General features: G+C 40.2%; 1 protein-coding gene across 3 annotated transcripts in view; it reads left to right on the top strand.

The window, feature by feature from the left end:
• Positions 1 to 15021, top strand: part of LOC141550519 (ATP-sensitive inward rectifier potassium channel 12) — a 132003-nt gene extending 116982 nt beyond the window's left edge. For 2 of the 3 annotated variants that reach the window (XM_074281268.1, XM_074281269.1), the window contains one exon: positions 12946 to 15021. In XM_074281268.1, coding sequence (XP_074137369.1) covers positions 13101 to 14393 — 1293 coding nt within the window. In that variant the 5' untranslated portion in view covers positions 12946 to 13100 and the 3' untranslated portion in view covers positions 14394 to 15021. Of the gene's footprint in view, positions 1 to 6864; positions 7274 to 12945 lie in introns of those variants that run through there. The other variant, XM_074281267.1, reaches the window with a different exon arrangement.
• The last annotated feature ends 250 nt before the right edge of the window (positions 15022 to 15271 follow it).

The raw sequence follows: 15271 nt of genomic DNA, 5'->3' as shown, positions 1-15271 counted from the left end.
AGAAGGGAAAAAATTGAGAAAGAAAACACAAAGCAAGCAAACAACAACAGAGTGAGAATGCTATGTTGTGTTCCACACTCAGTTCCCATGGTTCTCTCTCTGGGTGTAGATGTCTCTCTTCATCACTGAACATTCGGAACTGGTTTGAATCATCTCATTGTTGAAGAGAGCCACGTCCATCAGAATTGATTGGATGTTTCATCTTAAGAAAGTTACTTAACTTGAGTTTCCTCATCTGTAATATAAGCATAATAACATCTATACAACCTACCTTATATGGTTATAGCCAAGGAAACTCTGTAAACATTAAAGAAATATGCAATAGTAGAGTAAATGCAATAAATATCTATTAATTGATGGAAAACTCTGTGCCTGGTGTTAATACCACCAGAGGAACAAACTTTAAAATGTTTCCCAAATCTTGTACCTGGAAAATCTGAGTTCAAAACTGACCTCAAACATTTACTAGCGGTGTGACCCTAAATAAGGGTTCACTGTTCCTCAGTTTCCTCATCTATAAAAATGAGCCAGAGAAGGAAATGGCAAACCATTGCACCATCTTTGCCAAGAAAACCCCAAATAGTTGGACATAATAAATTAGGTAATATAAGGCATCCTTCAGGGTCATCTTTTGGTTGGTTCTCTGACAGTTGTTCTTCATGTTATTTCTGATGGGAATTCTTTATTTCTAAGCCTGAATTTATCAGTTGTTTATGACATTCTTTCATAGTATGTTATCTTTTGGGAAGGCATTGCTGCATTGTGCTGGCCTTGGAATGAGGAGAAACCATCTCTTTCACTAACTAGCTATGTGAGCACAGTCACTTAAACAGGTAGGGAGGTATGGTGCAAAGTGGGCTTGATCAAAAGTAGATAATCCTAGCTCTGCTGCTGATTACCTGGGTAACTTTGGGCAGGTCACTTAATTCCTATGAACCTTTGAGCTATCTTGGGACCTCTCCATGACCTCTAAAATACTTCCAAACTCAAAATTTGTGAGTCTGTGGATCTCTCTGTGCCTCAGTTTCCTCATCTGTAAAATAAAGTTAATGTTATCTGAAGGGTAATAACATCTGAAGGGACTGTCTCACAAAATTGTTGTGGGGATCAAATGAGAAAATGTACCTAAAGTTATTGGTAGATTTTAAAGTATGACCCCATTCCAATCCATCTTCCACGTAGCTGCAAAAGGAATTGTCCTAAAATGTAGGTCTAACCATGACACTCTTTCTTACAATAAGTTCCAGCAGTTCCCAATTGCTTCAATAATTTAAACATAAATTCCTCTGTTTGGCATTTAAAGGTCTTCACAGCCTGACTCCAGCCTACCTTTCCAGTGTTAATATACATTATTTCCATTCACTTATGCTACAGTCCAGCTAGACTTCTCTTACTGTTCCTCATATGACACATTCAAGTGTTCTTAGCATTCTCTGTTCCTCGGACCTGAAATTCACATTACTCTTTCCCTCTAGAAATCCTTACTTCCCTTTAAGACCCATCTCAAAAGCTACTTTCAACATGAAGCTTTTTCTGATGCCCCAATTAGTTGGTGTCTTTCTTCCCTCAGTCCCAATTACCTGGTTTCAAGTTCATATTTTCCTTCCCCAGTTATATTGTGAGCTCCTTGAGGGTAGGAACTGTCTGCCTTTTGTTTTCTTCATTTCTAGTTCCCAGGATGATATCTAGTTCCTAATATTTATTGTTGTTCAGTTGGTTCAGTTGTGTCCAATTCTTAGTGATCCATTTGGAATTTTCTTGGCAAAGATACTGGAATGGTTTGCCATTTCCTTCTCTAGTTCATTTTACAGATGAGGAAACTGAGGTAAACAGGATGAAATTATCTTCCCAGGGTCTTATAATATCTAAAAAATATTAGAGGCCATATTTGAACTCCTGTCTCCAGGCCTGGTACTCCATCCATTATGATATCTAACTGCCCCATCAAATAATATACACTGAATAAATGCTTGTTGATGAATTAATAATATAAATGCCAAATACTGTTAGATTCCAAAGCAGTCTCACTTTTATTCTGGGGAAGTTTGGCTATTAGGAATGGAAGGGATCTAAAGACTTGTAATTTTGGTACCCAATCTCCTCTGAGATCAAACTAAGTATTTATCATTACTCTACAGTGTGGAACCCAAACTTAACACTGATGTCATCTTAGGTGTTTCTCAGAAAATAGCTATAACTCCCTGGCCATTCTACACCACAGAACTTCTTAATAATTTTCCTATTTGGAAGACTTTTTCCTGAGTCTAGTCACCATCTAAAATGTGACAACACCCACCTCACCCTGGGAGTCACATGGAGAGCCTGGTTGGGGCACCTTCTTTCAGTTCCCACCTACAGGGTGGGAGGGCAAGACACACCTCAGCTCAAATACCAGTGGATCCCTTGTCTTCTCCAAACCAAAATCATCCAGGCTTCGAGAAGGAAAAACTTGGGCTCATGCATTTCCTGAAGTAGAAGACTGAGCTGAGAGGTGGTCCTAAGTTGTGGGACTGGGAGCCCCAAATGGAAATCAAGGTCCTCAAGAATACAGGGATGAAAGTTAAGTACAAATTGTCCCTGCTGGGGCTGTTGACTTTCCTAAGGCTTTAAAGTCATACTTGATGTTGCTTTTGTAAAAAAAAAAATTTAAAAAAAATTAAATGACCTATTGTTCATTTGTAGTATATTAAAGAATCAGATGTTATGTTTCACATGTCACCTATTATATATATATATATGTATATGTATATATATGTATATATATAAAATATAAAAGGACTCTGCAATATCAAATGAATGGCATATGTGCAACATAACAAGCAATGGTTAATGTTAGAGGCTTATGGGATCTATATCTCATATAGATCTACCCCTAATATCTCAAAAACTAGCTTGGAGTAGTTGGTAGAAGGTTTGCTTTGGAGCCAGGAGAGCTAACATCATCACTTGGCTTTGTCAAGTCCCTGGACAAGTTCCAAACTTGCTGAACCTCAGTTTTCCTATCTGTAAAATGGAGAAAATAATAGTTGTGTTATCTACCTCAAGAATTGTCATGAAGATCAATTAAATGTACATAAAGCATTTTTTAAGTTTATAAGTATAAGCTAAGCTATTGTTGATGCTATTTATAATTATTAGTGTATTAAATATTTCATGTATTTGTTATATGTATAATGCAATATGTGTATATATGCACAGGAATATTCATATGCATATACATGTGTGCATGTATGATATACATCTACATGGGGTGAACCCAAAGTTTTAGTGCATTTTAAGTCATCAAAATTCTTTGACAGGGGCAGGTAGGTGGTGCAGTGGATAGATCACTGGCCCTAGGACTTGAGTTCAAATCTAGTCTTAGCTATTTATTAGCTGTGTGATTCTAGCAAGATTTAAGTCACTTAAATCTGAATGCTTTCTCTTAAAAGAAAGTTCTTTAATGATTTTAAATGGCTTTTACAAGTTATTTATTTGCTTAAAAACTGCAGTAGGACTTTGTGAACAGCCTATGGGTATATACAGATACATATATGCATGCATATATATATATATATATATACATATACAAATAGATTTATATCTGAGAAGTCATGTGGAATATCAGTTAAAAATCTGATTTCACATCTGGGAAGACTGGTATTCAAGTCCAGCTCTGTCACATGGGCTGTGGGATCCTGGACAAATCAAATAATTTCTCAGTGTTCTAGGCACTTTGCTAAGACTGTAAGTTGCAAAGAAAAGACCAATCTGTACTGGTATAGATATCCTCATTGTCTGAAAATTCCGCTTTTTATTTGGACAGTTCCTGTCCACCTAGAGTGATAAACTATATAATAACTAACTATAGAGATAGGTAAACAAACAGCAGATAGACAGATGGATGGACAGAGAGTTGGACAGATAAGCACATATATAATCTACATTTACACACATATGTAAACTCTCTCTAAGTTGAAAAACTGGTAGCTCTCTGTATTGATTTGGGAGGTCCCTCACTAGGAGTTCTCTAAACTGATGAAATTACAGGTCCATCCAGACTCACATCTTATATAATTTACATTATGTATTCCATATTGGGCATGTCATTAATCAAGGATTTCAAACTTTACCTATAAAAGAAATCTTATCAATGATACATATAGTATCTGCTCTGAACTATACTGTGCTTGAGAGTTGCCTAAGTTTGTACTTAGAGAAACTAGGACATTTGTCCATGGTCATACAACCTATACCTACCTGCCTTGAATCCAGCATTCTATCCGTATTACTGTGAGACTAAAACATATAGGTGCATGTATAAAAATGCTTACATAATAGCTTTGTTTAGGCATATGTGTATATATGTATATATATACATATACATATATATACACACACACATATACGTACACACTTTTGTTGTTGAGTAATTTCAGTCATGTCTAACTCTTTATGACCCAGTTTGTGATTTTCTTGGCAGAGATACTGGAGTGTTTTGCCATTTCCAGTATTCTAACTACTACACCACCTACTTGTCTTTTTGTATATAAACACATGTTAATATGTGTAAATAAACACTTATATATGTATCTGTATATGTGCATTTGTGTATGTGTGTATACATATGTAATATAGGTGGTATATATTTATATGTGTATGTATATACACACACATATATCCTCTGAAGTACCTAGCTGCCCCATCAAATGTCTTAAAATTGCACTAAAATTTTGTGGATATTCCATGTATATGTAGGTTTTATGTATACATAGGCACATATATGTATGTTTATATATTGTATATAGTGATTATAATGGATATAATAACCTATATACACAATATAGGTGCAGATACTCATACACGTGTTATATATACTTGTATGTGTTGTGTGTTCCTATGTATGTAGCTATATTCCTATACACATATGCTTTCTAGGGATCTTGAGCAGGTATACCTTTCAACCAACAATCATCTTTGATAATGATATTGATGATGATAATAATGAATAGTATTTTTATTAATTTTTTTGTTCTCTCACATTTCTCAATTTCCCTAACTGTGAAATGGAGGGGGTGATAGGATGCTTCCTAAAGGTCCCTTCTTTCTCTCACATTCCATGATTTTATTTCTTGTTTTTATCCAATCTTAATATACTATACTATTTTGGCCACCAGTCAAGTATGTTATTTTTATCTGTAATGATGGTTATTGTTGCTGTTATTTTTAATCAGTTTTGAAGATAGCAACATTGTATATTGCTGTTCTTACCCTCTGTGTGGATGTGTATATTTGGCATTTCATTATTTTCTTCATGATTGGTGGTTTGCTGATTCTGACCTATGTTTCATTTGTTGTGTCTGTCCTTGTTGTATTAAATCCCTATAATCACTCACACACACACACACACACACACACACACACACACACACACCACACACACACACACGAGTTTAGTTATTTTCTATTTGTGGTTTAAAACAAATAGTAACAGCAGTGGTTGTTCTTGGGGATGCTGTCCAAAGTGTAATGGGCCTGCCTTGAGAGATAGTGTATTATTCTCCCTTACTGGAGGTCTTCAAATAAAGCCAGAATGATCGTCTGTCTGCTATGTTACATAGGGGATTCTTCACTAAATATAGGTTTGCATTAGATGGTTTTTGAGGTACTTTCCAACTCAGAGGTTTTATTGATTCTAAGAAACAAGATGATGTAAGGGACAGAGTACTGGATCTCAGGTCAGGATGCTTCTGATTTCAAAACCTGCCTCAGATCTTTTCTATGTGATCTTGGGAAATTTATTTAACCTTGATGAGCTTCTGTTTCCTATGCATGAAATGATGGGGCTGGACTTGGAGCATCTAAGGATGCTTTCAGATCTAAATATATTATTTGAGTTCATTGTTTCTCTTTTCCCCTTCAACTGATAAGCATTTGTTTTCTTCCCCTCCTACCCTAATCTCCAATTTAAAATTTAAAAAAGGAAGGAAGGAGGAAGAAAAGGAAGGAAGGAAAAAATGCAAAGAATGAATAAAGGAAGGGAAGAAAGGAAAAGGGAGAAAAAAGAAAAAAAGGAAGGAAGAATGGATGGAAGGAAGAAAAGAAAGAAGAATTGAAAGGAGGAAGGCAGGGGGGAGGAAGAAAAGAAGGAAAGAAAGAAGGAGGGAGGGAGAGAAGGAAGAAAGGAAGAAAGAAAGAAAGAAAGAAAGAAAGAAAGAAGAAAGAAAGAAAGAAAGAAAGAAAGAAAGAAAGAAAGAAAGAAAGAAAGAAAGAAAAGAAAGAAAGAAAGAAAGAAAGAAAGAAAGAAAGAAAGAAAGAAAGAAAAGAAAGAAAGAAAGAAAGAAAGAAAGAAAGAAAGAAAGAAAGAAAGAAAGAAAGAAAGAAAGAAAGGAGGAATCATTGCTTCCTGCCTGGTTCACAGAGGCTAAGCCAAACAGTCTTTCATCTCCTCCACATAGGAGCATATTGCTAGAAGTGAAAGCAGCCTATTTTCACAAATAGGAGCCCTTCAGATACCTGAATTTAGCTATCACTTCTCCCCTGAATCTTCTCTTCTTCTCTTCTCCATAAAGACTCCTGGTTCCTTCAACCAGCCTTCATAAGGAGACTCTTCACCATTATGGTGAAGTTAATCGTAGAAGAACAATTGTACTTAGTGAGTCATCATCACCTAAGCTGAAAGGGACCCTCTTTGCCCTTGGAAAAGGGCAGGCCTCCCTATTGATGAATATGCATATTATCAAGTGCCTTCTGGGATGTCTCTCTCCTCACATCATGGCTTGGTCTTTCCTGACCTCTATTTTGGGGACAGAAGTTAGAGAGAACGGGAGAGGGGGAGGGAGGGAGGGGAAAAGGAAGATTTCTTTCCAGTTTCCATTGTCTCTTTTTGATTATAATTCTGTCCTGCACAGGCAGGACTGTCTGAACCTTTTGGAGCACCCCCAACCCCAGCTGTCCATCACTTCATTAGTGCTTAATAGCTATTGGTCCAGCCTGACTGACCCAGAACAAAGGAGCAGTGTCCCTGCTTTGGCCTCAGCCCCCACGATGACAAAGTGGACTTCCTTCAAGGCCATTGAGCCCTCCAAACCTGCAACCCAATGGTGTTCCTTTAGGCAGAGACGGCGCCTGACGCTCCCAGTCAGTGACTCCCTTGGTGGGGTCCCAGACCGAGGGACAGGCTCTGCCTCCAGCCAACCTGTCAGAAAAGCAGACCGGAGACTGTCATCCTCCTGGCCCAGGGCCAAACGCCCTCCAGCATTCTGTGACCAGGCCTCTGCCCCTGGCCCCAATGGTGAGATCATAACATTGAGCTTGCCGTAAGTAGAGTTTGTATGTAAGGGAGCACTAATAGACCACAGAGGTTTTTCCTTCCTGCCCAGGGGCTATGGAGATGGGCCATGAAAAGTCACCTTGGCAGGAAGACTTCAAGGAGAAAGCCCCCCATCTGCCTGAGCTCAGTGAATCAATTAATCAACAAGCATTTAGTGTCTACCACATACTTGGCACTGTGCTAGGTACCAGGAATACAAAGAAGAAATGAAATAGTTCCTGCCTTCAAGGAACCTACATTTTTTTTCCCAGAAAGGAGAACACCCCCCCACCCCACCCATGTTTTCCCCTTTTTTATTTAAAGTTTTTTAGTTTTCGAAACATATGCATAGATAATTCTGCAACATTAGCCCTTGCAAAACCTAGAACACATTTTTTTTTTTTTTAAAGGATGCAAAGTAGTTTAGGAGCTAGGGCACTAGAAGCAGGGCGGGGCAAAAGAGACTTCATGTGGAAGAAGGGGTCAGAAATTTCAAAAGGCAGAGGTGAGAAGATAGAGTAGTCCAGAAGTGAGGGGCCTACTCTGCTAAGTCACTGATACAACAGATGTGGTGTGGTACACAGGGAAACACCAAGGAAGCCATATTGAATGAGGATGGAAGGAAAGCAATACATACTAAATCTAGAAAGGTCACTGGGGCCCGGCTGGGAGAGCTTTAAACACCACTCAAATCTAATTTCCAGTTCCTTCATTTCAGATTCTAGCGTTCTAGCTTTCACTTGAAGATAGAGTATGACCTAAATTACTGTGTGATTTCCTTTCCAGGCTATAATTTGATGATTAGGTATATGTAAACACATAGAAGGCAGCATGGTCCCCGGGCTGCTGGGCAAATGTTGGGAATGAAATTACTGGTCTTAGGAGATAGTCATTAGACTATTACAGCCAGTTGAACTGGGTTTAAATCTCAACTATGTCCCTTCTTTCCTATGTGAACTTGGATAAGTCATGTAGAATCTGGAAGTGTTTAGAATAAAGGACTTATGTTCAAATCCTTCCATCTTAATTTCTTTTGGCCTCAGACTCCTTACCTATAAAATGAGGTAGTCAGACTGGATGGACTATAAGGTACTTTATATGGAACCATATATAGACTATCGACTATATGAGCAATAAGGCAGAAGGCTGGACAATATGACAAGGATAAAGAGAACAGGAGGTGGAAATTTGTGAGCCGAATCAAATGATCAGGGATCCCAACAATCCCAAGATATCTGAATGTAATGTCCTAATGGGGAAAGTGAGCTTAGCTTTCATAGATTGTCACTGAAAACCCTGAGGAGCTAGGGGAAACAAGTAGCAAAGAATTGGGGTCAGAGACCTGCCTGGGTCAGTAAATTTTAACTGAAGCCCACACGAAGCCCACTAGGGTTAGGAAAAGCCCATTTAGATTCATGGTCAGTACTAGTGGCTTGACCTCTGAATATTCAAAGATACTGGGGAAAGTGATGAGATACAACCTTCCCAGGCCCTCGAGTAATTTAGATGTTATATACTCAGTATTGCGGGGGGGGGGGGGGGGGGGTAATATATATATTGAAAATATCAATGTATTTGAAGTAAAAGTAGGTTCATCACTATATCTCTATAATTTGGGGCAAATGGCTCAACTTCTGTGATCCTCAATTTCATTTGAAAATGAGAGATTGTATTAGACATCTTCCATAGTGCCCACTTGGCATCTGTTACCCCATCATGTCTTAAGGTTTCTTCCAGTTATAGGTCCTATGGTTCTGTACTGCTCCAATGTCTGCAGTATAGCTCTTCAATTCTATTCATGTTCCAATATTCTTACCACAGCAGTGAAGGGGACTTCTATTAGAGAGCACTTTCCAGACCACATTACAGGAGGAAGTCCCCCGCTGTAGCATCTGATTGGTTAGAAGGGGATCCAACAGGTTGGACAGGTTGATAGAAACCCCCTCCTCCTGTCTTCAAGTGCCAACAACCTCCCCTCTTCAGCCTGGTGGAGATTAAGCTCATAGTCCTCAGACTCCTGGGCAAATAATAGGAATGAACTATTTGGTCCCAGGAGATAACCATCATCATATCAAACAAAAGGATCATGGAATATCAGCTCTGCTAGAGACCTTAGCACACATAATGCCAGAACTGGAAAGGAACTAGAACATAGAATGTTAGTGTTGGGAAAGATTTTACAAGCTATCTGGGAAAAATATTCTTAATGACTTTTTTTTGGTGTTCTAGATACCCATTAGCGGGCTGGTGAAACCTATGAACTCCTCAAAATAATGTTTTTAAATGTGCAAAGTAAAATATATAGATAGGATTGCAAAAGAAATAAATTTTACATGCATAGAGATGCCTATATAGCTTATGAATTTGTATAGAGTATACAAGTGCATATGTGTAAATATATATGCATGTATGTGTGTATGTATATAGTTCATAGATTTCAGTTTAAGAACACCTCATCCATTATAACACTGATATTTTATGGGTCAGAAAACTGAAACCCAGAGAAAAGATGTGATTTCCCCTCATTATTTTAAAAAATAATAAAAGTTGTATTTGACTTCAGAAAAGAGATTTTTTTAAAAGTTCCTTTTAAAAAGCTCCCTAGGAGAGAGGTGAGGGACTATGGGTGCATAATGTGGTATACATTGTCACATGTGGTCACATATGCTAATTGGAGAGGGAGATGATAATCAAGAAAGACTATGAAGTCAAAACTGTAGACATCAAAAAACTAACTTTAGAAAATAATAATAATAAAGTTTAGATCAGATTGTGTGTGTTGAACTGAAAGGGTGGATCCTGATTCCTGCACTCAGATATAAGTACCATTTAGGTCTTCATCTGCAACAGCTCCATAGATTTAGTGAGGTACCCAATGGGGAGGGGAAGAGGAATGAGAGACAGCTTCTGTCCTTTGCTTCAGTCACTGCCTAGGGCATGGAGCTGAACTCAAGGAATCAATAGCTCTGCTTCAGCCCAGCCAACCTAATTAAACAGCTTTGGTGCTTGGGGGTGGAAATGGGAGAAAGCAATAGCTAGGACCAAATCTGTAATTAAAGCTGTTTTAGCCACTTACCCTACTGGGATTGCAGCTATCACATATTCTTAGGAATTGAGTCAATGAGCTGTCCCCAGGTTTCCCACCCCTTCCCTGCCCTTGTTTCCTCCCTTTGTCCCACACCGAATCACTGAGCAGAAGGTGGCCAGTAATTTCACTAGCTGGAGCAGAGCTGCAAGGCTTTTCCAGGTCCTTGCCCTTGACTTTGGGGCCCCAGGGCCCAGTGATGTCAATGGGCACGTGTCTGGGAAAGGGCCTGGCAGGAATTGGTGAGGCCCATGTGATGGAGACTTGTCAATTGGTGCCAGGCCATGCAGCTGGGGTAGGACGTACACAGTTCACCCTCGTGCTCAGATATCCTCAGCCAAGCCCTGATAAGCAGGAGTTTAATTTGTCCCGGCAACAAGAGGGAAACACTAGAGATGAGGTGTCAGGAAATAAACTTGGGAGGCAGAGTCTGTGTCTTCCTTAAAGAAATAGCCATGTTTGTTAAGTATGATGCAGAAAAAAAGGGCAGGCTAGAAGGAGTTGGGAGACCTGATTTCTAATCTCACCTCTGCTCCTGCTATGTGACTTTGGGTGAGCCACACTCCATTTCTAGGCCTGAATTTCCTCCTCCATTAACTGAGGAAATTGAAATCAGACGTTCTTAACCAGACAAAGAGTACATGGATAGATTTCAAGAAGTCCATGAACTTGGATGGGAAAAATACATCTTTGTTTTTACTAATGTATAACTGAAATTTAACATTTCCTTCAATTATTTTTATTTTTAAATGGTATTTTCCCCAGTTACATATCAAGAAAAAATTTTAACATCCATTTCTACAAATTTTTTTCCAATTTTTTTACCCTCCCTCCATCCCCTCTCCTACAATTATTTTTAAAGTATTATCCTGAGAAGAAATCCATCCATAAGCTTCATTACACTGCCAAAAGGGTCCATGGTACAAAAAAGGTGTAAAATACCCACTGGATGATTGCCATGGTTAACTTCCACATCTGACATACAAAGTTCTCTATTTTTTTTCCCCTTCTGAGGCAATTGGGGTTAAGTGACTTGCCCAGGGTCACACAGTTTAGGAAGTATGAAGTGTCTGAGACCACATTTGAACTCAGGTCCTCCTGAAGTAAGGGCTGGTGCTCTATCCACTGCGCCACCTAACTGTCCCACAGTTCTCTATTATAAAGGCCCTTCACCCTCTTCTATTTTTTTGTTTGTCCCAAAATCCCTTCTTAAAAACAGAATATTATAGTAATTATACTATAATCTTTGTCACAACTTGCCTGTGTGATCCTGGACAAGTCATTTTCCTTCTCAGAATACCAGGCAACAATGCAAGTGCCAATCTGCATCGGTAAAAAGAGTTTACTCTCTAGAAATAGTCAATACTAATGAAATCATGTCTGTTAAGAATTGCACATGTTAAACCTATATTGGATTGCTTGCTGTTGATGCGGGGGTGGGGTGGGATTTGGAACAAAAAAATTTACAAAGATGAATGTTGAAAACTATCTTTTCATGTACTTGGAAAAATAAAATACTACTAAAAGTAAAAAAAAAAAGAAATCACATCTATTAAAAAAATTTTAAAGGTCCTTTTTGATTGTAAAATTCTGTATTCTGTTTTCTTAGGGTACTTCTAAGTCATGCACTAAGCGTTAAAGTCTCTTTAAGCCCCGACATTCAAGGACTCTATAACCATACCTGTTGTCAGTCTCTTGTAAAAAGAATTTACCATTCAAGCTCCATCGAGTTCTTCTGTATCTGTATCTGTATGTATATATGTATGTACATATATGAAGATGGGCATACATGTGCAAAGAGTCTGTATTGTATATTGCCTCAGAAGGCAATACCTGTGTGATTTTAGCACATAAAAAAAGTACAAACTGTAGGGGCAGGTAGATGGCACAGTGGATAGAATGCTGGCCCTAGAGTCAGGAGGACTTGAGTTCAAATCCAACCTTAGACTCTTAATATTTCCTAGTTGTGTGACCCTGGGCAAGTCACTTAACTCCAACTACCTCAGCAAAAAAAAAAATAATAATAATAATGTGTGAGTGTGTATAGTGATAGAGAGAAAGATGTGGTTGGAGTGATGGAAGACTTGGGAAGAGGAGGGTCTATAGCCCTGGATTTGCCTCTGGTTAATCATAAAGTGGTTTAGTGGAGAAAGCATTGATTGTGACATTAGAAGATCAGAGGTGTAGCTTTGGCCCCAGTAATTAGCTCTATGATCTTGGAGATGATATTTCACCACTCTAAACTTTAGTTCCCTCAACTGTAAAATGGGGATAATAATCCATGCTCTTTCCCTGCCTTAAGATTGTTGTGAATAAAATACTTTATAATATTTAGATTAGTTTCTTTATTTCCTGGGCAAGTCTGGTTAAATTAGAGGGGCCTTTGAGGAGCTTACATTCTATAGTGGGGAATGTTTTAAGCTTGTGCATGTATGAACCTCAGCTCCACTCTGGCCCCTCATCTTGCCCACATCCGCCATTACCATCACTGTAAGCTGATTCAGTCTCTCTTGTACTCTGGTTTATATTCTATTCATGTTTAACTGCAGCCTTTGTCTCTTTGTTGCAGGCACTCTCCCCAACTTACTGGACCTGAGCGCTGGCCACATCTGTAAAACTTTGGACTTCTCTCAGAGAGGAGCGGGCCCCAGTGGGTCATCAGGGACAGGGGGGAGTCCAAAGATCCAAGGGACCCCCCCGGCCCACAACGCCAGTTCCTCAGGGATGACTGCAGGGAGGGTCAACCCTTATAGTATAGTATCCTCCGAAGAAGACGGATTGCATCTAGCCACAATGCCAGGAGCCAATGGCTTTGGCAATGGCAAAATCCACACACGCAGGAAATGTCGTAACCGCTTTGTCAAAAAGAATGGTCAGTGCAACATTGAGTTTGCCAACATGGATGACAAGTCTCAGAGGTACCTGGCTGACATGTTCACGACCTGTGTGGATATCCGGTGGAGATATATGCTACTGATTTTCTCTCTTGCCTTCTTGGTTTCTTGGTTGCTCTTTGGGGTGATTTTCTGGGTCATCGCTATTGTGCACGGGGACATGGAGAAATCCCCGGACGAGAGGAACTACAAGCCGTGCATCCAGCAGGTGCACGGCTTCATGGCCGCCTTCTTGTTCTCCATCGAGACGCAGACGACCATCGGCTACGGCCTCCGTTGTGTGACGGAGGAGTGCCCCATTGCCGTGTTCATGGTGGTGGTACAGTCCATTGTTGGCTGTATCATAGACTCCTTCATGATTGGGGCCATCATGGCCAAGATGGCCAGGCCCAAGAAACGGGCCCAGACCTTGCTCTTCAGCCATAACGCGGTGGTAGCCATGAGAGATGGGAAGCTTTGCCTTATGTGGCGGGTGGGGAACCTGCGGAAGAGTCACATCGTGGAGGCTCACGTCAGAGCTCAGCTGATCAAGCCGAGGGTCACAGAAGAAGGGGAGTACATCCCCCTCGACCAGATCGACATTGATGTCGGCTTTGACAAAGGTCTTGACCGCATCTTTTTGGTGTCCCCTATTACTATCCTCCACGAGATCGATGAGGAGAGCCCCCTGTTTGGGATCAGCCGACAGGACTTGGAAACTGATGACTTTGAGATCGTGGTCATCTTGGAAGGGATGGTGGAGGCCACGGCCATGACCACGCAGGCCAGGAGTTCCTACCTGGCCAATGAGATCCTCTGGGGTCACCGCTTTGAGCCCGTCCTGTTTGAGGAGAAAAACCAATATAAAATCGACTATTCTCACTTTCACAAAACCTATGAGGTCCCATCCACACCCCGTTGCAGTGCCAAGGACTTGGTAGAAAATAAGTTTTTGCTCCCAAGCACCAACTCTTTTTGCTATGAGAACGAACTGGCTTTCATGAGTCGGGATGAAGATGAAGAGGAGGAGGATGACAGTCGAGGTCTGGATGACCTGAGCCCTGAAAACAGACATGACTTTGATAGACTTCAGGCCACAATAGCTCTTGATCAGAGATCTTACAGAAGGGAGTCAGAAATCTGAGCCTTGCTGGTTCAGTTCTTCCTCTTCTCTTTTCCCCTACAATCCACCCAGGTTTATGCAGAACATTGTTAAGTGCCATAGGGATGGTTGAAGATTTTAGTAGTGTCTTAGTAGTTTCACATGTTTCATCGCAATAACCTTGAAAGGGTTGGCAGGGAGAGGGATAAGAAGTCACAAGCAGACCTCTGAGGGTTTAGACTTCTGGCCATCGCTGGCTGGAGGGTCTTTCTCCAAGGTTCAGTCTGTGGGCTCAACCCCCAGGGGCTGCACAGGGGTCTCATTCAGCACCCCGGGGCTTTTCCCTTGGATGCCTGGTAAGACAGCAAATAGCTCCTTGAAGTCAAAGGTCACAAAGACTCTCAGTGTTGCATAGCCTGAAACCTAATCAGGTTAGAACAGACTGAGAATTAATCTTATGTCTGGCCAGGAGACATAGTTGAGCTTGCCTGGGGATGGCAGCTGGGTAGGTGCAATGCTGCACACTGGTTTTTAACTTAGGGGGGAGACATCAGGTTTTTAATTTTTCAACTTAGCGCTGGTGAGACTGTTTACAAAAAAAAATGCATATATATTAAATTAAAATATAATTCCAAAAAAGAACATTTTTTAATTAAAAAAAAAAACAAAACACAAGAGATCAGAACTTCCCTCCCCCACAGTGAAATGGAACAGCCAAAGAAGGTCCCAGTATCTGGCTAAAGGGGATTAGGGATACACTGGAAGACTTCCTGGGGCTAGAACTGTCTCTTTTCTCTTGAGCAGGCTCCATCCATCCCAGGGAAGTGGACACCAGTTCCCCACCTGTGGTGTCGGCAACAGCAAGCACAATTATCTACACCTTAGCTCATAAGGAAATTTAGATTCCATTTGTAATAGAA

Source organism: Sminthopsis crassicaudata, chromosome 1, assembly GCF_048593235.1.
Source record: "Sminthopsis crassicaudata isolate SCR6 chromosome 1, ASM4859323v1, whole genome shotgun sequence".
In the NCBI taxonomy this organism is placed as follows: Eukaryota; Metazoa; Chordata; class Mammalia; order Dasyuromorphia; family Dasyuridae; genus Sminthopsis; species Sminthopsis crassicaudata.
The sequence above is the reverse complement of the archived record's forward strand: the minus strand, read 5'-3'. Positions and strand labels throughout refer to the sequence as shown.